Source organism: Solea solea, chromosome 6, assembly GCF_958295425.1.
Source record: "Solea solea chromosome 6, fSolSol10.1, whole genome shotgun sequence".
Taxonomy (NCBI): domain Eukaryota; kingdom Metazoa; phylum Chordata; class Actinopteri; order Pleuronectiformes; family Soleidae; genus Solea; species Solea solea.
This window is the reverse complement of record NC_081139.1, coordinates 12,856,414-12,883,132: the sequence shown is the minus strand read 5'-3', so window position 1 is coordinate 12,883,132 and position 26,719 is coordinate 12,856,414. Positions and strand designations below refer to the sequence as shown.

General features: G+C 36.6%; 1 protein-coding gene and 1 long non-coding RNA gene across 2 annotated transcripts; one reads left to right on the top strand and one right to left on the bottom strand.

Annotated features, from left to right (window-relative positions):
• Positions 1–7,088: 7,088 nt before the first annotated feature.
• Positions 7,089–9,308, bottom strand: LOC131460246 (uncharacterized). The gene is made up of 2 exons (XR_009240368.1): positions 9,098–9,308; positions 7,089–7,954 (listed from the first exon to the last, which is right to left on the bottom strand). It is a non-coding gene; the product is annotated as an uncharacterized LOC131460246 (long non-coding RNA).
• Positions 9,309–9,982: 674 nt separating this feature from the next.
• Positions 9,983–13,127, top strand: lsm3 (LSM3 homolog, U6 small nuclear RNA and mRNA degradation associated). Its single transcript, XM_058630552.1, has 4 exons — positions 9,983–10,110; positions 11,304–11,414; positions 11,593–11,688; positions 12,248–13,127. The coding sequence occupies exons 1-4, from the start codon at positions 10,090–10,092 to the stop codon at positions 12,326–12,328; spliced, it is 309 nt and encodes a 102-aa protein (XP_058486535.1). The 5' UTR covers positions 9,983–10,089; the 3' UTR covers positions 12,329–13,127.
• The last annotated feature ends 13,592 nt before the right edge of the window (positions 13,128–26,719 follow it).

The following is a 26,719-nucleotide window of genomic DNA, read 5'->3' as shown; positions in this document are numbered from 1 at the left end:
GAGAGTCAGTTAGTCAAGCATGAACAAAATTAATAATCATCTTTTGGCTTGAAATAATGGACACGTTGATGTATTTTGAAACAATGTGATCCATTCATTGCAGAAGTTGGTAAGTGTTGTTTAACAAAAAGTCACGAATGTGCAAGGAGCATGAGAGAGCATAATGCTTAAGTTCCAGGAGTTACATTCATTATGCACAACACGCCCTACCTCTCCCCAGATTATCTTGAAAGGGTTTGGGTAAGGGTGAAATTCATGGTTTAATTACAGACAAGGACTTACTTGGGGTACGTTGTACTGATTGCATTTTAGCGTAGTGCAGCTTGCTCTTGCTGACTTATCCACATTTGCAGAACCTAGCTTCAACACTCCGGTGCTGAACCTCTATCACCCCCTGTGGATGTCAAGGGATTTGTTAGTAATGAATCAAAGAATCTGGACATAACCTTTTTTCTGTTCGCTTGCTAATTTGACAAACATTCCTGTATTGTATATACACATGTCTTTCAATTAAGAGGTCATCAAAATTAGGAAATACAATGAAACTGTAGACTGACAGAAGGAAATAATGAATGTTTTCACGATGTGCACTGCATTGTACGCTGTTATGGATGCTGCAGCACCTCTGATTTTTGATGTCTATTTGTGCCATTTTACAGTAAAACTGAGGATGGAGAGGGAGAAGTGGGACAGTGGCAGAACAGAGCATGAAGCTCCGTTCACAACAACATTGTCACTGTCACAAGAGCCTACAGATGGAAATACTTTAGTTATGGAGCCCTTGCTCTGTTCCCACTCATCTGTGAATATGTGTGTAACAGAGAGAGATTATTATTATTATTGTGCAACTTATTTGTGTCTATTTATGTGTGTGTGTGCGTGTGTGTGAAACACATTAGATTGGGTCAGTTATAGTGTTACAGTGGAGGCTCAGTTTCAGTTTATCTATGTGAGATGCACAGAATAGCTTTTTTCGCTGTGGTGAATGAGAGGGTGATTGGATAAATGTGGCAAAATCGTCACTTCCAGGGAAGCTCAGCTTCTCCGGGAATCAATGGGGGCAGTGGGCAGGGATGGACGTTGGGCTAATGCGGACCGGAAGAACTGTCTGTAAGACATTGTTGTAGAAATATACACGATAACTGGAGCCTTTTCTGTCTCAGTCCCCTGTGGATTTTGCAAGTGAAGTCTACAAACGCAAAGCAGCCCGTTATTTGTTTGGTGATACTGACCAATTCCATACATTTCTGGTACATTATTCAGCGTAAATATAAACTCAGTTTTACGTCATTATCACATTTCCTTGCACCAGTTGTTCGTCCACTCATTCATTTTTATCAATGTGGGTTTGGCAAAAGACCAGGAACCATCACTGGTGTAGAATTAATTGTATTTTTGAATTTTCAATCGTTCCCTGTGTCTTTGTCCTGTTGATGTATCCACCCTTTCCAGGTATAGCTAACCAGCTAAATTAGTCTGTTACCAACCCTGCGTCCTTCAGTGGCTGTTGGCATGACACTCTGGCAAGGATGTTGGTTTGACCACAGACTATATATAAAATACTGGACAGTCTCCAGGTTCAGAGAGTGTAGCCAATGTGACTGGAAACTGTATTGTAATGAATGGCCATTGAGCAAATAAACATTTTCTTGGGAAGTTTATGGAATGAATGACTCTCATTGAAATGTGAACGGCTCAACTAATCTTAGATGAGCCGGTATTTCTACACAGTTTATTTTCTAGTGGACCTACATGTGGCTGAGAGAGTTGTAAATGCGCCTGCAGAACTGTGACGCTGTTATAAGGTTAGTGCTCTCCCCAATAGCTCCCACTTATTTCTCTCCTCTTCTCCCTCATTCACCTCTTGACTTCTTTAAAAAAGCAGCACTGTCCTTGTCCCAGGATACAAACACTATAGCGGGGAATCAATTTATTGAATGATGTGTCTGCCTCCACATTTATACTTAGTAAAATGTACTGAGTCGGTACTGTACTGTTTGCAGGTGATTCTTACATAAGTACATGTAATAACTTCTGTTAGACCTTTTGCAATAAACCAAAATAAGCTTGTTCCAGTAATGCTGCTGAATCCAGATCCTGTGACACAGAAGCTGTGATTTAGTTGAGAAAAAAATCAACAACAATTAGTTCTCCCAAAAAAAGCACACACACAGACACTACTTTGTAGGGACAGGGTAGCAATTATCTGTTCTAGAAGACAAATATACCCTGATACTGCTGAATCATCCTTTGTGTCTTGTGTTTTCTTTTGTAACATGCGCATTCGAATATGGAGGCCTCCATCTTGCCCTGCAATGTTTCTACAACAGCAAAAAGGGACAAGGATATTTTCATACTACCCAAGCAAAGGATTATGACATCCTTTTTACCAGTAAAGGGCACTGTAGTTCCCTGAATGGAAACAGGAGGGATGCAGTTACAGTTTGCAGTGTTACCACTGGATGTCACTCATTCTTACACACTGAACCTTTAAATGTCCAAAAAAGTTTTTGCATCATGTGGGATATCAGCAGCCAATCGAACTATAGCCACACCTTAAAGCATATACTGCGTTATGGTCTATTTTACTTGATGATAAATTTGATGGTAAGACATTGAAACTAGTGACTGGGACCATAAAGTTATCAGGAAAATGCCTATTGATGTTATAATTGAAGTGAGAAGTAAACTATTTAATCTCACAGAAAGTTGCCAACTGATGGCGATTCAAGACAATACACGTTTTTATGCACTTCCACATTGGCTTCACTTTCCTGATCCATACACTTTATACAAACCATGGGTTTAAGTCTGTCCTGTGGGATGTGGCAACACAACACACATTAATTACACTACATTAGCTATGGTAAACAAACTCTCTCTCTCTCTCTTTTGTTGTTTCTCCCGGCTTCTCTCCTTCTGTCTTCTGCACTGCTGTTGTGACAAATGATTTTATCTAGGGTGATTGTGACGGACGCTAAGGGGTTCCATATCATGTTCTCATGAGTCAGAGATGCTTGGAGGTAAAAAAAGAACAATGTCAAATGTACATGGATATACGGCAGGACTGTTCAACTACATTTTTTAGTGGGACAAATTTGTTTTATTTCACAACCATAGCATCTCCTGGCTGTCAGTGCAAGATAAACAAGTGTAAACATTGAATATCCTGTTGGGTTTTTGTTTTTTTAAAGAATATCACAGCACCTGCTGGTTTTTAGTGCAGGAAAGAACAACTTTCTGGTCAGCAACATCACAGCTCTATTTATATTGCACAAGAAATCATTTCAGAGGGCAACAACAAGAAAGAAAAAGAACTAAATCACAACCATGTCTCTGGTTTAGCTAAATCCAGGATGCATCACAACACCGTCTGGCTTTTAGTGCAACAAAGAAAACCAACTTTAATAAAATATTACCAGCTTTCTGGTTCAACTTCATAAAAAAAAGAATCTGAAACTCACTAACAGTTCTCTGAATCATACACACATTGGCCATTTTGTACAAAGGAAGAAAAGTGGACACAGGCAGTGTGTGTGTGTATTGAAGGGAATAACAGAGCAAGAAGAAAAATGAGTCTGCATTCTTAATGGAGATTAATAAAGTGATAATAAATCAGCATTGTAATCATGTATCACTCTTTACATTCTTCTATCTTCATTCATTCATTCATTCATTCATTCCCTCCTTCCCCCGCTGTAGTTAACCCAGTGAGTGAGTCTGTAATGGAGAGAGATACATTTGATGACACATAGCGTTGCAGCACACTTACTGTAAGTGCAGCAGTGCAAGTCATATCCTCACCCATTAGATAATGGAGCTAATATTGTGATGGAGCAGATAATGCCATGATCAGCTTGAGCTCCTTTACACAATGAGCAGTGTACTGTATAGATTTAATACATCTCAGGGACAGAAGCACAAGGACAAACTTTTTACATAAAAAACATACACACACGTATACATATATATATATCTATATATATATATATATAAATATATATATATATGTATATATATATATATATATATATATGTATATTTATATGTAAATAAGCTGAGGGCTTACACTGTTTCTATCATACCAGTTATAGGTCATTACCTCACACACCCCTACTTCCAAAACAAAACCTGAGCTATCCCTTTAAATCCACGAGCTTGTATTGTCCCAGTGCAAAAAGACACAGGAAAAACACACAGGGGAGAGTGACCGTTACGGCTCTTATAGAGAGTTTATGAGAGGCTGCAGATTACATGCATGTCATACAGAAGCAAATGCTTGTGGTCTAATGAGCTGTGTAATAAATGATCCCCTCATTCTGCAACAAGCCCTAATGCACAGAAAAAATATTGCTGCTGTCAAAAACGGCTTTAATATATTCATCATGTGCAACTACCCTAGATATGCGCAGGCTCTTCCTCCGTGGTGCATATTGGCCATCACCTCTCACATTTAATGAGGAGCTTGTGTCACCAATGGAGAGCTGAGTCTCTGTATCTCAGAAGATCTGAGATCAATTATACACGTCTTTTAATACCAATAGCTTCATAGCTACACAAACAGTGGTGCTGTCATGTAGTGTGATATAAGTCAGTTTGCCAATAGACTGGCAATGTTGTGACTTTGAGGATGGAAATGTGTTGCAATGTGTTATTTATCTTTATATATCAAATGATATCATGTAACCACAGAAGATATTTTTGTCTGATTATGATGGTCACTGTGGTGATAACAGATGAAAAATAAATGGCTGATGAAAAACAAGCACTTGTATTACAGACAGGGACAAAACTGACAACAAACATGGTGTCCAACGCTGTGTGTGTTGACACGGGTACTATTGAAGCTGGTCAAAAATATTTATTTATACATATTTTATTTTGAATTGATGAGGCCTGGAGTTAAATCTGTATTGCAGAGCAGATCCATTGTTTTTTTCTATAGACTTGTTGTGTCGTATAGCGTGTGTATGTGTTTGCATGTTTGTACTTGAATTAGTACCTCTTTACCTGTTTTCTGGTACAAACACTGACCTTGTCAGGACCAGTGGTCCTAACGGAGAGCAAAACCTGGTCCTCTTGAGACAGAACCTTATTTCTACAGGACTAGTTTCATTTACTGCTTTGATCTGAATTGTGGGTCAGTAAAGGTTAAAATTGGGTACTGACTGGTTTTAGTTAAGATCAGGGATAAGGGTTAGGCTGTCCAAATGAATAGAAGTCAATGCAGTGTCCTAAGAAGCATAGCAGATTGGGGGGCCGGGGTATTATTAGAAGGGAGGAGATGTTTTTATTTTTCATTGTTAGTGCTTATGCACCAGCCTTATGCCAAGGTTAGAAAACACAATCTTGTTGGTGTTGTATGATGAACAGTTTGTCACATTAGGCAATCCAGAGCCATAAATTCATGCTGTGCCATCATGTGACCGACAGACATGACAGACTACACAGGGGTACCTGACCTGACCAATCATCACGACTGACATGATGACGTTAAGAGAAAGAGGGGCTGCACCATACAGCAGGGCCATACGACACCATCCGAAAGCATCTGCAAATTCATCATACCTTTTGCTTTGCCATTTTGTTTTTTCTGCTTGTTACTTTGCACATGCAGAGTGCTCTGTGACATGACTTAAGATGATGCAGATGTACTCTACGATTTTCAAATTTTACACTATACTGCACTTGATTTCTTTTCCTGACAGCAACCCCCCCCCCCCCAATCTTGCCATCTTTATCACCACTTATCAAGTTCTTTCTGGGAGATGAGAAAAGATAAGCCTCAATATAGATGGCTATCGTTTTTTTCCTGTTCTAATTCTAATTGCTCCAAATAGTTGGCAGTGGGCCACAGGCTAATTTGATCTGTCTCTGTCACAGAAAGCAAAAAGAACACTGTGAAACAGAAACTTCAATCCAGTACCCAAAACTTCAGAGAGGCACTGTGGTTTCTAGAGATTAATGGCGTCAAACATGTTGCTCATTCGAATCAATCATTTTGGATTTCACGGAAAAACCTCTACACAGATTATGCGACCCATGTATGCATTCAGTCACAGGACCTACGTGCATGTCATGCAAGGAACAGCAGCATTGACCTCTGATGATGAATTGACGTGCATTTGTGTGTGAATTATCCACAGCTGTCTTTTAAAATACAGAGTTAAATTTTTTGAAACTGTATGAATTCACCTCATGAACAAAATATAAATGAGTAAATATTAGATTTAAAAATGCATTTCATCTCACTTACATTACACTTATGACTTTCTGTCATTGAATTACCTCACTGATAACAATGAGGTAACCATTTAGGCATTACAGCTTTATAGCCAAAACCCAACAGTTCCCACAGTGATCACTTGATGAAAGTTTCCTTTTATAGGATCAATAGTATGGAAAAGCAAATGCCAGGAAACACTTTTTCAAAATGTAATCACTACATCGCATACCCTTTCATCGGCCATCTTGTCAAAGCCATGTAAGCTGTTGTCTGTAGTCGGATGGATTCTCTGCCATCTTCCTATGACTCGCTTGCTTTCTGGCTTTCAACTCTGTTTCAGCGACATATGCTTTGCCAGCTTTGTGTTAAGTGTCTGGTAATGTGCTGCAAGGTCGGTTAGTGACAGACAAGTACATGAGCCAATCCAAGTGTTGTGAATTACAATAATTATTGGTTGTGTAATGGTATGGTATAGCAAAGGCTAAATTTTTTTCTTTATTTTACACAAATAAGATTAAAAAGGCTAGTGGTGGCTATCCATTGGTCCACTGAAGACGACTTTGTGTGTCTGTTTCTGCCATGTGAATGTGCTAATTCATCTGTATTTCAGTCTGCTCCAGTAGCTTTGGCTTCATCCATAGTTAAATCTATATAAATCAGGCTGTCATTAATATGAAAGACTGATTGACATTTATTGACTGTGGGGTAAAACTAAGGGTCAGTGCAACCCAACAGGTCCATGCTTTCTCATATCCAGCACTTAATTACTCTTCATATACAGTACATTATATCTTTTCCCTAAGATTTTCATCTTTGGCACTTACCCTCACTGACACCATGAAATATTCACATTATAATGTGATAATGTGGCAACTATGTTTTTATTTTTATTTCTATGAAAACAGCTTGAAGAAGCAGTTCTGACAAGAGACAATAGACAAATAAGCATTTGAGTAAAAAATACACCATTGTATTAAGTCATTTGTGGTGGTGTCTGGAGAGAGTGAGTGTTAGGGGTTTACAGAAGGAGATGACGCAGGAGATCAGAGTGACTAGTCTGTTTCAGGACTGAGCAGAAACAACTGACACCAGTAGACTAAAACATCAAAACGAGTCTCAAGTCTGTTGCTCTTTATTTTTTAGATCTGTAGGAACATTGCATTAATATGATGTGATTGGTAGCTGCCATATTTCCTTCTGTACAACACAGTTATGTTATATTACATGTCCTGGGAAGACTGAAATGGTGCATGTTAAACTAAATTAATTTGATGCAACTTCATGATTGTTAAAATTATTATTCTGTTTCTTTGGTATCCATTCCTTTATTCAAGGGCATCTGGTACGACAGGAAATGAGTGGGCAGGGAGAGGAGTAATAATGGGTTGTTTTAATCTACCAATGTACATGCAGTATAGCAGTACTTGCAGTACTTATCGGATATTTAGAATTTGTTGCATTAGAATTAGTTGAATTTACACATGCACCATTTAGTGATATTGAATTTGACCTCTGCATTTAACCTATCATTTTTTTCACCAGTAGTGAACACCAAACCTGGGCACCAGTTTTTGTTTTTGTTGTTTTCCATGTCCCATGAATGGGCCTTTTATCTTTAAATCAGGCCCTATGTCAGCTCTGTGGAGACCCATATTTGTACCAACACAAGCCAATGAATCTTCCTGCTGTTGAACGCCATCTAGTGGCCAGCCTCTCCCATGCTGGGGCCTGCAAGATGTAGTGACAAGAGAGAAGGATAGAGAAGGAGGGAGAAACAGATGATGGATTAAGTCTCACTGTACTACCACTAGTACATTTGGTGAACATTTAATTTATTTTTCTAGCACATTTTATGCTAAAACAAAGTGCTGTCAAGATGAAAGGGGGATACAAACTACTCTTAACATGAAAGCACCAAGTTGAAACACTAACAGTTCAAAGGTCAATGTAAATACACAGTATGGGTTGCTTATGTGTGGACACACAAATCCTATTTGATCATTTACAATTTAACTTTTTTTAAATTACAGTTTAGCGTAATTATTGAACTTATTGGGCCTGGCAATTTAAATATTATACACTGCAGAGTGCCAGTGATTGAGGCACCTTGTTACATGTCAGTGTAGCACGTTTTTATTGAATGGTGAAGGTGGCATGTTTGTTTCTTTAAATAAGTACAACTACAAGCTTTGATCCACAAATCAGTTGGAGTATCTTGGTTTGTAGCAGGGATCTCTTCCACCACAGAGCCACGCTGCAGCTGAGGGTGGAATGGGTAACACCACTGCTCTGCTCTGCTCTGCCTCTACGGACCTGCACCAACAACCAGTATGGGGACACTGGGCTGGACTGGGAGAGGAGGCGCACAAATAAAAGACAATAGCACATTTGCACTGCGACTGCGTACAAAATCAGCAGGAGTGCGAACTATGCATGTATGTATAAAATGTATTTTGTATTTTTGCTGGATGAGGCATTAACAGAACCTTAAGACACAGTTTAAACATCTCCAAACCTAGTAGTATTCAGTTTTACTACGTGGCCTTAAGACTTCACAGACTTTAAGACTTTAACAGAGATATTGTAGTTTTTTTTTTCTAGTGTTTCAACATTTACGTAAGTCTACTGTCTGGCTTGGACACATAACAACCATTGTAAAATAAATATTTAGCCTAAATTGAAAAAAATAAAAGTAAATAACCACTCATTGAAAGATTGATTATCAGAATTATAACCTCTGTGACAGACTCTAGCTGCAAACACAATAGGGTTTTAACATGTACAGTATAATAAGAAACATTTTAATACACTTCCTGTTCAGGTGAAATAAGGGCTTTTAGGCCCTAATGCAAACTGAACACAACTACTAACCTGTGACCTTCCTCTCGGACTCGACATTTGACGCTGTAAAACTGGAAAGCTTTTGCTTTACAGTGGCCACACTCGACTTACTACGCCACACTGTCAAAAACATGTATTAATGAAAATGAAAAAAATAAATGCGCACAACAGAAAAGTTAAAAGATTAAATAAAAACTCGCCGATGGACGGCTGAGTTGACAGCTGCCGGAATGAAGACACGTAGTAGGATGGAAAGGTCTGGAAAGCGGGAGGAGAGACAGTCAGATAAGTGACACTGCTTATCCGCTTGGAAGTACGTAATGGGTTGCCAAGTTTGTCTTTTATTCTGCAGTACATATGGGATGGGATTGGCACAGTATACGCGAGTCCCAATGCAAGTCTTACGTACAAATAAAAATACATTATTCAGTCCTGTTCCCTTATGACTGCTAGTACAGGTAGTATTTAGTAAGCAGTAGTAGTACTACTACTAATAACAACAACAGAGCATAAAAAAACTATAAAACAAGAAAATAATAACAACTAAAAATGTTTCATAGTTAACTGTATCCAAGCGTGTGCCTGGAAAACACGTTACAGAAACAAGTTATATGAATACAAATATAAATAACAACAATCAAAAATCGCTATAACAACAACTTAAAAACTTTACATTCACCTTACATTGTGTGAGTCAAAACTTTGATTAAAAGATATATTAAGACTTTGTAGAAGAGACTTAAACTAAAAATGCGTCTAAATCAGTGGTGTTCTAGTAAATACAATATGATTAATAATTAGTCATGAGGAAGATCAAATACATTCAGTATGTCATTTAAAACAAAAATCTGGTTTGCTAATTTGATGGTGATTTGTCGATTCATGAAAAATGTATCCATTGCATTTAACACCTGGAAGGAATGTGATATGTTCAGAAGTGTCACCAAAGCGCGTGTTTTCAGCGGACCTGGCAACCTCCGTACAGGTCTGGAGGGTGGTGACTCGACGCTGACTCAAAAATCATGGCGGACGAAGTAGAACAGGTCGGTGCCGCCGCTTTAACTCCTGCTGTTTTAAAGCGTATGTTTAAACTCTGAACAAACAGCATTGGGCGGTTTTGTCCATGTGCACATTTTAGTGTTTAGTTGTGTGGCTGTGTGTGTTGTTGCGTGTGTTAATAGCCCGAAATTGTACGTCACATCGAGTCAGCCACGTTAGCTTGGTTAGCCTGTAGTGCTAAACGTGTTTGAGTGGTTGTTTGACATCGAAAACAAACAAACTAGTCTTTAAAATAAAAAATACTTATATAGGCAATACAGGCACACATTCAAACGTTTTAACTTTAAATTACAAAAAAAGAGAAAGTTCACATCACTTCTCTCTTTGTTATCTATGTACATGCTGAAATGAGCTTTGAATGAAATGCTAGCTGCAGATTGTTTCGCCCAACATGCGTGTACCACACAATTAAACATTTGTGTCACATAACTCAGTCCTGAGATAACGTTTAGCTCTTAATGGAACAATATCAGTAAAACCTTTGGTCATCATTCCCCGTACGTTGTGAGTGTGTTCAGATATGTGTTCAGATATTTTATTCAAATCTTTTATGTGCTTTTAAATGCAACGATTATTTAAATCTGTGATTCATCTATTGAGTGTTTGTGGTTTGGTGCTTAATATATTTGAAAATATTAATGATGTACATAAAAGTCATGTTTTGTCCACAAACCAAAAGTATGTATTTACTTATGGAGTAAAGAAACCAGAACATATATGCATTTAGGAAGTTGCAAAATCAGAGCACTTTTTTCAGTTGTTTGAAAATCAAAATATCAAAATAGTAGCCCTAGATGTTTTTACGTTAATCGATGATCATAAGTGATCACAGTAACAGTAACCGAACTCCAGCAGTGAATTTTCATTGCCAGAAATGGCAGTTTCGTTTTGTCCTTCAATTTTCTTGTATCTCCGGATTCTCCAGTTTCCTCCCACAGTACAAAATCATGCAGATTTGGGAATTAGGCAAACTGGACACTCTAAATCGACAGTAGGTGTGAGTGTGGATGGTTGTTTGTCTCTATGTGAACCCCGCCTGTCACCCTACGTCAGCTGGGATTGGCACTAGTGCCCCCCACAGCCCTCACGTGGAGGATAAAGTGGTAGAAGATGAATGAATGAAAGTGTCTTGTATCTAACTGTCTCATGTGTGACACATGTTATTTGTTTGTTTCAGCAACCAACCACCAACACGGTAGAGGAACCACTTGACTTGATCAGACTCAGTCTTGATGAGAGGATCTATGTCAAGATGCGAAACGACAGGGAGCTCCGCGGGCGACTACATGTAAGATGTGCGCACACACTGCCACCAAAGTTTTGAAGTTTCTCAATGTGTGTGATTGTAGAGCAGTGAGCTTGGCCTCCTTGTGATGAGCTGCAGAAAGTGTTAAGATTCTCAAGAGATCACTGACATCAATTGAGAATTCACTCCTACCACTTAATCTTTCTGTTTGGGTGTCCAGGCCTATGACCAACATCTTAACATGATCCTGGGTGACGTGGAGGAGACTGTGACTACGGTGGAGATTGATGAGGAGACTTATGAAGAACTCTACAAGGTACAGCGTGTTTTCCTTTACTGAAACCCTACAGTCATGCTGCTTCACAGTATACTCACAACACTGAATTCCCAGGATCTTGCATGATGTTAAAACCCCATGGAGACAAAAAAAACAAAATCATTCCATCTTCAGGGGAAATTATATTATAATGGTGAATATGTTTTGTGGGCAAATTCTACATTGGGTGATTTGCAGTTATAACATCCAGCAGAGTAGTGGCTAGCACTGTTGCCTCACAGCAATAAGGTAACAGGTTCAAATCCCAGTTTGTGTGTGTGTGTGTCTATGTTGTTTACTGAAATAAAAAAAAAAAACAAGTTGATGTAACTTTAGATGGAGGGGTGGGACACAAGCATGGTGCTTCCTGCTCCTTCTCGAACACATCTACTGTATTGTTTTGAATTATGATGAAGAATGTGTCTTGATTGTCTTGTATTAATTTTTGTCTAACTATAAGTTAATTTTTCCCCCCACAGAGTTCAATGTACATTTAGAACTACAGAATTAGAAAGTAAAGTAAATTATTTGCCTTTTGTTTATTTTTTGTCCTTTTTAGTCTACCAAGAGGAACATTCCAATGCTGTTTGTCCGAGGCGATGGCGTGGTCCTTGTAGCTCCGCCTCTAAGAGTGGGCTAACACTGACCATTTGCGGGTGACTGGGCATCGGCTATAGCTGCAAAGGTTTCTCGCACCACCCTCGTTGTGCTGTCATAACAGACTGAAATACAGTGAAGATTAAAACATCTGTCCCCTGTGGTTCAGACTGTCATCATCACCTTCCTTCTTTTACTTTGATGACTCAAAGGTCAGAAACTCACCTGATGTTTATTTTTTATTTTTTGTAGTGGCTAGAAAGATGAAAAACATGGTTTGGCTCAAGAAACAAAACTTGGAGGTGATTTTTTTTAAAAGGGTTAATTGATTGATTAATTTTGGGATTGTCGTGATATTAGGCCTTCATTCCTCGGGATATTTTATTTGACTAAATCATAATTCCCTCCATTTTGGTTGTGATTACACAAACATGCAATATTATTGTTAAACTTTTCGAGAGGACTTGGTTTCCTCTCAATCCCATTGTTTTTAAGTACCTGATACCCATCATATTTTCATTGGGGAAAAAAAAATAATCAGGAAAAAAAAAAAAGTAGAAGGGATTAATGTGAATCTTCATTGTGAAATGTATTCTTCGAGTGAAATTTCTGTCTTGTCTCAAAGTAATTGCAGTTGCTCCAAACCGAAGATATGTGAATATTTGGGACATTCTCTGAGTTTCTGTTGAGTGTTTTTTTTCTCTTCTTTTTTATATAAATAGAGATATCATTTTTTTTGTCTTGTGTTGGATTTGGGGTACACCATGCTTACATGTGCAAACATGGATATGTATCATTTGGTTTTGGTAAATTTGAATAAAATAGGAGATTTGAAACAATAATTGACTCTTGAGTTTTGTGCAAAGTAACTTAACTCTCATTTACAATTTATTCTAGAATTAGCAAACTAGGCAATCAACTGAGTTTACTGTATTATTGTACATCTATGTGTATCACAACACAATGCACAAGCTCTATTTGTTAAAACTAGAAGTGACTAAGTACACTCACACCTTCCGCCCTATGTCAGCTGGGATCGGCACCAGTGCCCCCGTGACCCTCATGTGGAGGATAAAGTGGTAAAAGATGAATGAGTGAGTATACCAGCAGGTTTAACCAGCTGTGGTGTTGTAGTGTTCAAACTGTATTTTATGTTAAACTGTAATATAATAATTACATAAATACTGTATGTATACCGAAGTACAAAGTACACCATTTCCCTGTAAATGTAATGATATATAGAACAAGTACCACAAAATTACATTTACAAATTCTTGAATTAACAGTATAAGTATGTTGCACTAAACACTTGTATTTCATTATTACAACCACATGATGGCAGCATAGATCTAGTCATTTACAAATGCTTGTAGTTGATGGTAATATTACATTAGTGGGATTGCTGCTTGCAAAGAACAGAAATACACTGAGGACGTGAGGAGAGTATACTTTACCACGTCACTGTTTCATGTCATGACAATTTGAAGATCTGAGGAAGGTTCATTTGTAAACACTCTGCCTACTGTGGAGTGTTTTTCTCTCAATAACTTTGATCTTTGTGCATGGCTCAACCGACCAGAGTGTGTCATGTCCAGCATCCATCTCCCTGCAAGAAACAAATAACTACAGTCACGTTTAAAAAAGGGCATACAATGCTTAATTATCTTCATGTTGACAGGGACACATTGGTATGTAGACTAGAGGAGCTGGGGATTGAACAGCTAACCTTCCACTTGGAAGATGACCCACTCCACCACTGTTCCACAGCCACAGTAGCGTCTCTCTTTCGCCTCCCACTGATGTACAAACAGTTCCAGCTCAGCTCAGCATTGCTTCAGTCATATCCATAAGGCAGCGTAAATATTTCCTCACCCATTGTCGTACTAATAAGGCATAATTTTATAATTTTTCATTTACTATTTCACAGATTTCCATGAGCAGGTGAAGTGGTGAGGGCAGCATTGCACCTCCCGATGTACAGCCGGCCCAAAATTATCAAAAGAAGAAGAAGAACATGGTGAGAAAGCTTGTGAACTAAGGCATTTCAGAACAATGATCACTGTCTGACTGTCTTGAAGAGAGTCTTTGCATCTATTGAATTATGATAGATAAGACTGTCCGCCTGTCAATAAAACAGAGCTTCTTTCACTGTCAGATGTCTGCAATGCTCAGCACATTAAAGCATTGTCCTTAAGAGTACATAGACAGGCCTGTCCTTCCCACCAGTCAAACAAACAAATGACTACATGCTTCACATGCCTTCACACTTGTGTCAGAAATATTTTCTAATCACCGCAGCTCTGATATGATGAGGCCAAATCGCTTTGTGTTCACACTCTAAAAATGACTCTGATGTGGCTGAAGTTATTTAAATCTCTTTTCTTCCAGCCCGAAACAGGAACAGAATTCCCTGGTCGTGTCATTCATGGACTAGAGACTGAAGGGTTTGCTTTCATATTCAAATGCAGACCTTCTGCACTTGCACTTGTATTTATTTAGACACATTGTTTGGAAAGTATGGATCACATTCTACATGACAGTATTAATTCTGCAGTGGTATGTGTGTATTGAAGACGTTGAATATTTTTGGTGTGGGCTCTAATGCAGAGAATAAGACCTCAAGATCAGCGGTTAGATACAGTAGTACTGTTTTCACATGTGTAACATACACTTTCTCCAGCAGTAGAATCAGAATTGGAGATAATATAGGAATACAACAAATGGATAAACTGAGATATAGATGTAGATATATCTATAGATGTAGATATATCTATAGATATTGATATTTCTTATCCCACACAGGTCTTGGTATAAGCAGTGGTGATCACTTGTCATAACTTCTACAATGCCTTTCTGGCAGGTGTCCTTTTTCACACAGTAAAACCCTTCCATATGGGCAAGGATGCAGTGACATGTTTGGTCTTTAATCATCCCAAAATGGCTTATGCCACTGGCTCTGCTCTGCAGAGCGACATCTGGCTATTAACCACCTCGAACCCAATCATACAGCCTTATGCTTCTTCATGGCCTCTCCGCTCTTCCAAGAAATATTCTCTGGTGCTGCCGTCCCTGCACACAAAGCAATTACAGCCCAGAGTGGTTCTTGTTTCTGTTCCCCTAATGATGAAATGACCTGCCAAATGCTACTGGAGCAGGGTGCCTGTCTCTCACTGCATCCTCTTGAAGACTCATCTTGTCGAAGTGCACCTCCTCTGCTTCCACCTCATCATCATTTTCAAGATTGTCCTGCAACATTCCATGTGGAAAGCAAATAAATTACAAATACAAACAGAAAAAAACAACAACACAGATGATGGCAAGTAAATAACATGTAGCAAACATAAGTGGACAGGAGCGACAGGAAAAATTCAAGGAACAAACATACATTCATAGTGCTCCAGGACTGTGTGAAAAGGTTTTTAAGTGAGTAAACAAGAGCAACTTATGTTGGGGTTTTTTTTGCAGTCAGTGTTTTTCACTGCTTTTGAATAGTGTTTACATCAACTATTACACCTGCTCTCCATGCAATTAGAGTTGTTCTCACCTTGTCTGCAAGGGTTTTCTTTAGGTATTCCAGATTCCTCCCACCATTCCTAATAGAGCATGGATACCCGGCTTCTATCTTCTAGATAAGTAATAATAACTCTTGCCATTGTGACGGAGCGACTCGTCGCTGTTCTCACTTGAAGGGTAATTCTCTCAGTCCTCATCTTGCAGGCTGCAGGATCCAGATTCAGTTTCCAGGACAACAAAATCAAATAGTTGTTGACAAAGAATGACAAAACACTGTATTTACTACAATAATGTTGATACGGTGCAGGTGAGCCCAGGTAACAAACAGCCAGGAAACAAAAGACACACATCACACCTTGTGATTGGCATTAACTGAACTATGCACAGAGTGGATTATAAGTTAAGTGTGGTGGAGCAAACAAAAGTCACATAATGTATGTAAGTCAGATAAGGTTACAGTGTTTGGAAAAACACTATACATCCACAGCGATTGGCAGATTTGACTTCCAATATCTAGACTTTTGTCTTTATTACCTAACGTAGTTGGGAATCTCTGGTACCACACCGATACACCCCGGCTTCTTTCTAAACATTCAGTCATTCACTCAGAAACTTTAACTCATCCCCAACCTTTTTCCTGCCCCTAACCTACTTCTAGGTTGACAGCCTTATTCCATACCGCTACACACATGCATGCCTGGTCAAATTCCTTAATGCTCTCTGTAGGACTTGTCTCACCCCCCTGATGTGAGTTGTGCAGATCAGTTACGCTAATGTTTTTGTGTGGGGGGTGTTACTTTTTTTCACATCTTCTTTGTCTCCACCACCCCACAGGAATGATTTTCATCACAAGCTCATTCTTTCAAACTGTTCATTTCTTTATCAAATATCTTGAAACTGTGGCTAAAAGGCAGAAGGATAATATTCCTGATAATTTTCTATGACTATTGTTGGAAAAAAAAAGTGGTAGTTTTCACTACATGGTCCGAGAGATTTTAGACATTTCCTTGGAGATTAATGCACATTTTTAGGATTGTTCAGTCTTTCTAACTAATCTACAAGTTGGCATTGTTCGCTTTGATTCTTGTGTCGGACGTCGCCCTCATGACTCTTCCTCTGTGACGGCACTCTGACCCATCAGTGGCCGGCAGTCCGAAGACGTCACACATAGTTTCAGCTCAGCTCGCTTGGAACCTCGCTGGAGTAGGTACTAAAAAAAGTACAATGTACCAGGTACTATCGCTAATGGAAACGCAAAATAACTGAGGCGAGGCGTGGGGGACTATGAGTTTCCTCATGCACCAGCTGGAAGGACCTGGAAGACTATAGCTACAGGTGGTTGTGGAACAAATGTTGTCATTCATGCAAAAATATGCAAATCTTTGTTTGATTCTTGCAGATCGACCGCTGTCAAGCCAGCCATCATTTGGCTTTCCGTGAACAAATCAGTCGCTCCTTAAAGTGAAGTGCAGTGATATTCTCTTTTTTATTATTAATTAGTAACACGTTAATATTTGTTTCACCTATGTCACCAGAGAGGCTCCGAAATGTGATGTGGATGCTTGTTGGTGAATCATCCTAGGCTTAACTAACTTTCAAACTGCAAATCCAAAATGTATTCTCAATGTATCCACACATCTTACAATTATTTTTGGCTGCATCCAAACATTCTTCACTAGAATTAATCTTCAATTAAAAGATTTAGAATCCTTCTCCTCACATGTAAAGCACTCAGAGACCAGGATCTATCATATCTCAAAGACAGGTATCACTGACCACCAGCCAGACCACAGGGACCACAGGACAGATCACTGAGGAGCTGGTCAGGACCAGTATCTTTAGCGCCCCTAGTGTTTGTGACCACAGGCCCGTGCCAAAGCCCAGCTGGTCCGTGCCACAGAGTAAACTGGTCATGACCATTGGTCTGTGCAAGTCTCTCACAGAGGGGTGAGAGAGAGAGAGAGAGAAAGCCCATGTGTGCTTGTTAAGATAACTGCCTGTTAATGAGAGTTAAGAATAATCTAATATGACAGCTGTCTATGTCGGCTGTTTATCGTGCCACAAATCTTCAGCTTCTTCCAGATATTGAGTTTGACTTTGCTGTTGTAAACATTGCTATTCCTACTAAAAGTCACAGTAGAAGCAGGGACAATGATTTTCATATATAAGTTTTTTTTTAACACTGTTTAATGTTCAATGTTCAATGTGAAAGTCTTTATATTCAACAATAAATAGCCTAATAATAAACCAGTGTTGTATTGCTTTTTAGAATTGCAGCTGAATTGCATGTCTTCCAAACCTCAGTATTATGATAATGTGAATAAACTCATGTTGACAAAATGAAATGGCAATTACATAACACTCACAGCTACAAAGGATAAACAACAAGTACTTCTTGTACTAATACTACTAAGTACTAATCTACATATTGTGTTATTAAGGCCAGAAAAAAAACTTTTTGGACAACATATTAAACTATGACATGTTGAAAGACATACTAAACTATGACATTTTGGAAGACATACTAAATTATGACATTTTGGAAGACATACTAAACTATGACATTTTTGTCACATTTTGGACGACATACTAAACTATGACATTTTGGAAGACATACTAAATTATGACATTTTGGAAGACATACTAAACTATGACATTTTTGTCACATTTTGGACGACATACTAAACTATGACATTTTGGAAGACATACTAAACGATGACATTTTGGAAGACATACTAAACTATGACATTTTTGACACATTTTGGATGCCATTCAAACTATGACATTTTGGAAGACATACTAAACTATGACATTTTTGTCACATTTTGGAAGACATACTAAACTATGACATTTTTGTCACATTTTGGACAACATACTAAACTATGACATTTTTGTCACATTTTGGAAGACATACTAAACTATGACATTTTTGTCACATTTTGGACGACATGCTAAACTATGACATTTTTGTCACATTTTGGACGACATACTAAACTATGACATCTTTGTCACATTTTGGACGACATACTAAACTATGACATTTTTGACACATTTTGGACGACATACTAAACTATGACATTTTTGACACATTTTGGACGACATACTATACTATGACATCTTTGTCACATTTTGGACGACATACTAAACTATGACATTTTTATCACATTTTGGACGACATACTAAACTATGACATTTTTGACACATTTTGGACGACATACTAAACGATGACATTTTGGAAGACATACTAAACTATGACATTTTTGTCACATTTTGGAAGACATACTAAACTATGACATTTTTGTCACATTTTGGAAGACATACTAAACTATGACATTTTTGACACATTTTGGACGACATACTATACTATGACATCTTTGTCACATTTTGGACGACATACTAAACTATGACATTTTTGACACATTTTGGACGACATACTATACTATGACATCTTTGTCACATTTTGGACGACATACTAAACTATGACATTTTTATCACATTTTGGACGACATACTAAACTATGACATTTTTGTCACATTTTGGACGACATACTAAACTATGACATTTTTAGCACATTTTGGACGACATACTAAACTATGACATTTCGGTGACTTTTTGGACGGCATACGAAACCATTACATTTTTGTCAAGTTTTGTATGACAGGCTAAACTATGACATCTTTGTCACATTTTGGACGACATACTAAACGATGACATTTTGGAAGACATACTAAACTATGACTTTTTTGACACATTTTGGACGACATACTAAACGATGACATTTTGGAAGACATACTAAACTATGACATTTTTGTCACATTTTGGAAGACATACTAAACTATGACATTTTTGTCACATTTTGGAAGACATACTAAACTATGACATTTTTGACACATTTTGGACGACATACTAAACTATGACATTTTTGGCACATTTTGGACGACATACTAAACTATGACATTTTTGGCACATTTTGGACGACATACTATACTATGACTTTTTTGGCACATTTTGGACGACATACTAAACTATGACATTTTTGGCACATTATGGACGACATACTAAACTATGACATTTCGGTGACTTTTTGGACGGCATACGAAACCATTACATTTTTGTCAAGTTTTGTATGACAGGCTAAACTATGACATCTTTGTCACATTTTGGACGACATACTAAACGATGACATTTTGGAAGACATACTAAACTATGACTTTTTTGACACATTTTGGACGACATACTAAACGATGACATTTTGGAAGACATACTAAACTATGACATTTTTGGCACATTTTGGACGACATACTAAACCATGACATTTTTGTCAATTTTTGGTGACATACTAAACTATGACATTTTTTGTCAAGTTTTGGATAACTTACTAAACCTTTACATTTTTGTCACATTTTGGACGACATACTAAACTATGACATTTTTGGCACATTTTGGACGACATACTATACTATGACTTTTTTGGCACATTTTGGACGACATACTAAACTATGACATTTTTGGCACATTTTGGACGACTTACTATACTATGACCTTTTTTGAGTGATTTTGGATGATATACTATACTATGATGTTTTGGAGTGGTTTTGGACAACATACTATACTATGACTTTTTTGTGTGATTTTGGACGACATACTATACTATGACATTTTTTGGTGATTTTGGACGACATACTATGCTATGACATTTTTTGGTGATTTTGGACGACATACTATGCTATGACATTTTTTGGTGATTTTGGACGACATACTATACTATGACATTTTTTGGTGATTTTGGACGACATACTAAACTATGACATTTTTGTCTCATTTTGGACAACATACTATACTATAACTTTTTTGTCTCATTTTGGACAACATACTATACTATGACATTATTGAGTCATTTTGGACGACATACTATACCATGACATTATTGAGTCATTTTGGACGACATACTAAACTATGACATTTTTGGCACATTTTGGACGACATACTAAACTATGACATTTTTTGTCACATTTTGGACGACATACTAAACTATGACATTTTTATCAAATTTTGGACGACATACTTAACTATGACATTTTGGTGACTTCTCTGACGACATACTAAACTATGACATTTTACTTAAAGATGTAAGTGGCATGGTGGTGTAGTGGTTAGTATGTCTTAAGTATGTTACTGTTGCTAGAATGTACTGAGTTCAATCCCAGCTCTGGTCTCATTCTGTGTCGAGTTTGTATGTCTCCCATCCCTTAATAAACATTGCTTTTTTCATGTTTTGCTATACTTTAACATGTTGGATTGTCAAAAAAGTAATCTGTTTAAAAACACAACCTGTTTTAGTCAGGCATTGGAATCACATACAAAATACACCACAGAAGTGCTGAGACCTGGAATTGAACCAAGCACTTTCTTACAACAGGAACAATGGCGACAACTCCTAACCACTAGACCACCATGCCACTAATGTCTCACATGCCATAGTCCAAAATGTCACCAAAATGGCACCAAAATATCATAATTTAGTATGTCGTTCAAAATTTGACAAAAATATTATAGTTAGACGACATACTAAACCATAACATTTTTGTCAATTTTTGGACGACATACTAAACTATGACATTTTTGTCACATTTTGGACGACATACTTAACTATGACATTTTTGTCACATTTTGGACGACATACTAAACTATGACATTTTTGGCACATTTTGGACGACTTACTATACTATGACCTTTTTTGAGTGATTTTGGATGATATACTATACTATGATGTTTTGGAGTGGTTTTGGACAACATACTATACTATGACATTTTTGGCACATTTTGGACGACATACTATATACTATGACATTTTTTGGTGATTTTGGACGACATACTATGCTATGACATTTTTTGGTGATTTTGGACGACATACTATGCTATGACATTTTTTGGTGATTTTGGACGACTTACTATACTATGACCTTTTTTGAGTGATTTTGGACGACATACTATGCTATGACATTTTTTGGTGATTTTGGACGACATACTATGCTATGACATTTTTTGGTGATTTTGGACGACATACTATACTATGACATTTTTTGGTGATTTTGGACGACATACTAAACTATGACATTTTTGTCTCATTTTGGACAACATACTATACTATAACTTTTTTGTCTCATTTTGGACAACATACTATACTATGACATTATTGAGTCATTTTGGACGACATACTATACCATGACATTATTGAGTCATTTTGGACGACATACTATACTATGACATTTTTTGGTGATTTTGGACGACATACTATGCTATGACATTTTTTGGTGATTTTGGACGACATACTATGCTATGACATTTTTTGGTGATTTTGGACGACATACTATACTATGACATTTTTTGGTGATTTTGGACGACATACTAAACTATGACATTTTTGTCTCATTTTGGACAACATACTATACTATAACTTTTTTGTCTCATTTTGGACAACATACTATACTATGACATTATTGAGTCATTTTGGACGACATACTATACCATGACATTATTGAGTCATTTTGGACGACATACTAAACTATGACATTTTTGGCACATTTTGGACGACATACTAAACTATGACATTTTTTGTCACATTTTGGACGACATACTAAACTATGACATTTTTATCAAATTTTGGAAGACATACTTAACTATGACATTTTGGTGACTTCTCTGACGACATACTAAACTATGACATTTTACTTAAAGATGTAAGTGGCATGGTGGTGTAGTGGTTAGTATGTCTTAAGTATGTTACTGTTGCTAGAATGTACTGAGTTCAATCCCAGCTCTGGTCTCATTCTGTGTCGAGTTTGTATGTCTCCCATCCCTTAATAAACATTGCTTTTTTCATGTTTTGCTATACTTTAACATGTTGGATTGTCAAAAAAGTAATCTGTTTAAAAACACAACCTGTTTTAGTCAGGCATTGGAATCACATACAAAATACACCACAGAAGTGCTGAGACCTGGAATTGAACCAAGCACTTTCTTACAACAGGAACAATGGCGACAACTCCTAACCACTAGACCACCATGCCACTAATGTCTCACATGCCATAGTCCAAAATGTCACCAAAATGGCACCAAAATATCATAATTTAGTATGTCGTTCAAAATTTGACAAAAATATTATAGTTAGACGACATACTAAACCATAACATTTTTGTCAATTTTTGGACGACATACTAAACTATGACATTTTTGTCACATTTTGGACGACATACTAAACTGACATTTTTGTCACATTTTGGACGACATACTAAACTATGACATTTTTGGCACATTTTGGACGACTTACTATACTATGACCTTTTTTGAGTGATTTTGGATGATATACTATACTATGATGTTTTGGAGTGGTTTTGGACAACATACTATACTATGACATTTTTGGCACATTTTGGACGACATACTATATACTATGACATTTTTTGGTGATTTTGGACGACATACTATGCTATGACATTTTTTGGTGATTTTGGACGACATACTATGCTATGACATTTTTTGGTGATTTTGGACGACTTACTATACTATGACCTTTTTTGAGTGATTTTGGACGACATACTATGCTATGACATTTTTTGGTGATTTTGGACGACTTACTATACTATGACCTTTTTTGAGTGATTTTGGATGATATACTATACTATGACATTTTTGTCACATTTTGGACGACATACTAAACTATGACATTTTTGTCACATTTTGGACGACATACTAAACTATGACATTTTTTGTCACATTTTGGACGACATACTAAACTATGACATTTTTGTCAAATTTTGGACGACATTCTAAACTATGACATTTTTGGCACATTTTGGACGACATACTAAACTATGACATTTTTGTCAAATTTTGGACGACATACTAAACTATGACTTTTTTGTCAAATTTTGGATAACATACTAAACTTTGACATTTTTGGCACATTTTGGACGACATACTAAACTATGCCATTTTTGGCACATTTTGGACGACTTACTATACTATGACCTTTTTTGAGTGATTTTGGATGATATACTATACTATGATGTTTTGGAGTGGTTTTGGACAACATACTATACTATGACATTTTTGGCACATTTTGGACGACATACTATATACTATGACATTTTTTGGTGATTTTGGACGACATACTATGCTATGACATTTTTTGGTGATTTTGGACAACATACTATGCTATGACATTTTTTGGTGATTTTGGACGACTTACTATACTATGACCTTTTTTGAGTGATTTTGGATGATATACTATACTATGACATTTTTGTCACATTTTGGACGACATACTAAACTATGACATTTTTTGTCACATTTTGGACGACATACTACACTATGACATTTTTGTCAAATTTTGGACGACATACTAAACTATGACATTTTTGTCAAATTTTGGACGACATACTAAACTATGACATTTTTGTCAAATTTTGGACGACATACTAAACTATGACATTTTTGTCACATTTTGGACGACATACTAAACTATGACATTTTTGTCACATTTTGGACGACATACTAAACTATGACATTTTTGTCACATTTTGGACGACATACTAAACTATGACATTTTTATCAAATTTTGGACGACATACTAAACTATGAAATTTTTGTCACATTTTAGACGACATACTAAACTATGACATTTTTTGTCACATTTTGGACGACATACTAAAATATGACATTTTTGGCACATTTTGGACGACTTACTATACTATGACCTTTTTTGAGTGATTTTGGATGATATACTATACTATGACATTTTTGTCACATTTTGGACGACATACTAAACTATGACATTTTTTGTCACATTTTGGACGACATACTACACTATGACATTTTTGTCAAATTTTGGACGACATACTAAACTATGACATTTTTGTCAAATTTTGGACGACATACTAAACTATGACATTTTTGTCAAATTTTGGACGACATACTAAACTATGACATTTTTGTCACATTTTGGACGACATACTAAACTATGACATTTTTGTCACATTTTGGACGACATACTAAACTATGACATTTTTGTCACATTTTGGACGACATACTAAACTATGACATTTTTATCAAATTTTGGACGACATACTAAACTATGAAATTTTTGTCACATTTTAGACGACATACTAAACTATGACATTTTTTGTCACATTTTGGACGACATACTAAAATATGACATTTTTGGCACATTTTGGACGACTTACTATACTATGACCTTTTTTGAGTGATTTTGGACGACTTACTATACTATGACCTTTTTTGAGTGATTTTGGATGATATACTATACTATGACATTTTTGTCACATTTTGGACGACATACTAAACTATGACATTTTTGTCACATTTTGGACGACATACTAAACTATGACATTTTTTGTCACATTTTGGACGACATACTAAACTATGACATTTTTGTCAAATTTTGGACGACATACTAAACTATGACATTTTTGGCACATTTTGGACGACAAACTAAACGATGACATTTTTGGCACATTTTGGACGACATACTAAACTATGACATTTTTGTCAAATTTTGGACGACATACTAAACTATGACATTTTTGTCAAATTTTGGACGACATACTAAACTATGACATTTTTGGCACATTTTGGACGACATACTAAACTATGACATTTTTGGCACATTTTGGACGACATATTAAACTATGACATTTTTATCAAATTTTGGACGACATACTAAACTATGCCATTTTTGGCACATTTTGGATGACATACTAAACTATGACATTTTTGTCAAATTTTGGACGACATACTAAACGATGCCATTTTTGTCAAGTTTTGGATAACATACTAAACTTTGAAATTTTTGGCACATTTTGGACGACATACTAAACCATGACATTTTTGTCAATTTTTGGACAACAGTATGTTGACATTGATGGCACATTTTTTTTTGTTGGCACATTTTGGACGACATACTAAACTATGACATTTTTGGCACATTTTGGAAGACATACTAAACTATGACATTTTTGTCAAATTTTGGACGACATACTGAACTATGATATTTTTTGTCAAGTTTTGGATGACATACTAAACTTTGACATTTTTGTCAAGTTTTGGATAACATACTAAACGATGACATTTTTGGCACATTTTGGACGACATACTAAACTATAACATTTTTGACAAATTTTGGACGACATACCAAACCATGACATTTTTGGCACATTTTGGACGACATACTAAACTATGACATCTTTGTCACATTTTGGATGACAAACTAAACTATGACATTTTTGGCACATTTTGGACGACATACTAAACCATGACATTTTTGTCAATTTTTGGACGACATACTAAACTATGACATTTTTGTCAAGTTTTGGATGACATACTAAACTATGACAATTTTAGCACATTTTGGACGACATAATAAACTATGAGATTTTTTTCACATTTTGGATGACATACTAAACTATGACATTTTTGGCACATTTTGGACGACATACTAAACCATGACATTTTTGTCAATTTTTGGACGACATACTAAACTATGAAATTTTTTGTCAAGTTTTGGATAACTTACTAAACTTTTACATTTTTGTCACATTTTGGACGACATACTAAACTATGAAATTTTTGGCACATTTTGGATGACATAATAACCTATGAGATTTTTTTCACATTTTGGACGACATACTAAACTATGACATTTTTGGCACAGTTTGGACGACATACTAAACTATGACATTTTTTTCACATTTTGGACGACATACTAAACTATGACATTTTTGTCACATTTTGGACGACACACTAAACCATGACATTTTTGTAAATTTTTGGACGACATACTAAACTATGACATTTTTGGCACATTTTGGATGACATACTAAACTATGACATTTTTGGCACA

Bases quoted from the DNA above. Each gene is read 5' to 3' on its own strand.
- lsm3 (XM_058630552.1), top strand. From the start codon at position 10,090: ATGGCGGACGAAGTAGAACAG. The intron at 11,415-11,592 runs GTAAGATGTGCG...TTGGGTGTCCAG, and splicing joins AGCTCCGCGGGCGACTACAT to GCCTATGACCAACATCTTAA. The intron at 11,689-12,247 runs GTACAGCGTGTT...TGTCCTTTTTAG, and splicing joins CTTATGAAGAACTCTACAAG to TCTACCAAGAGGAACATTCC.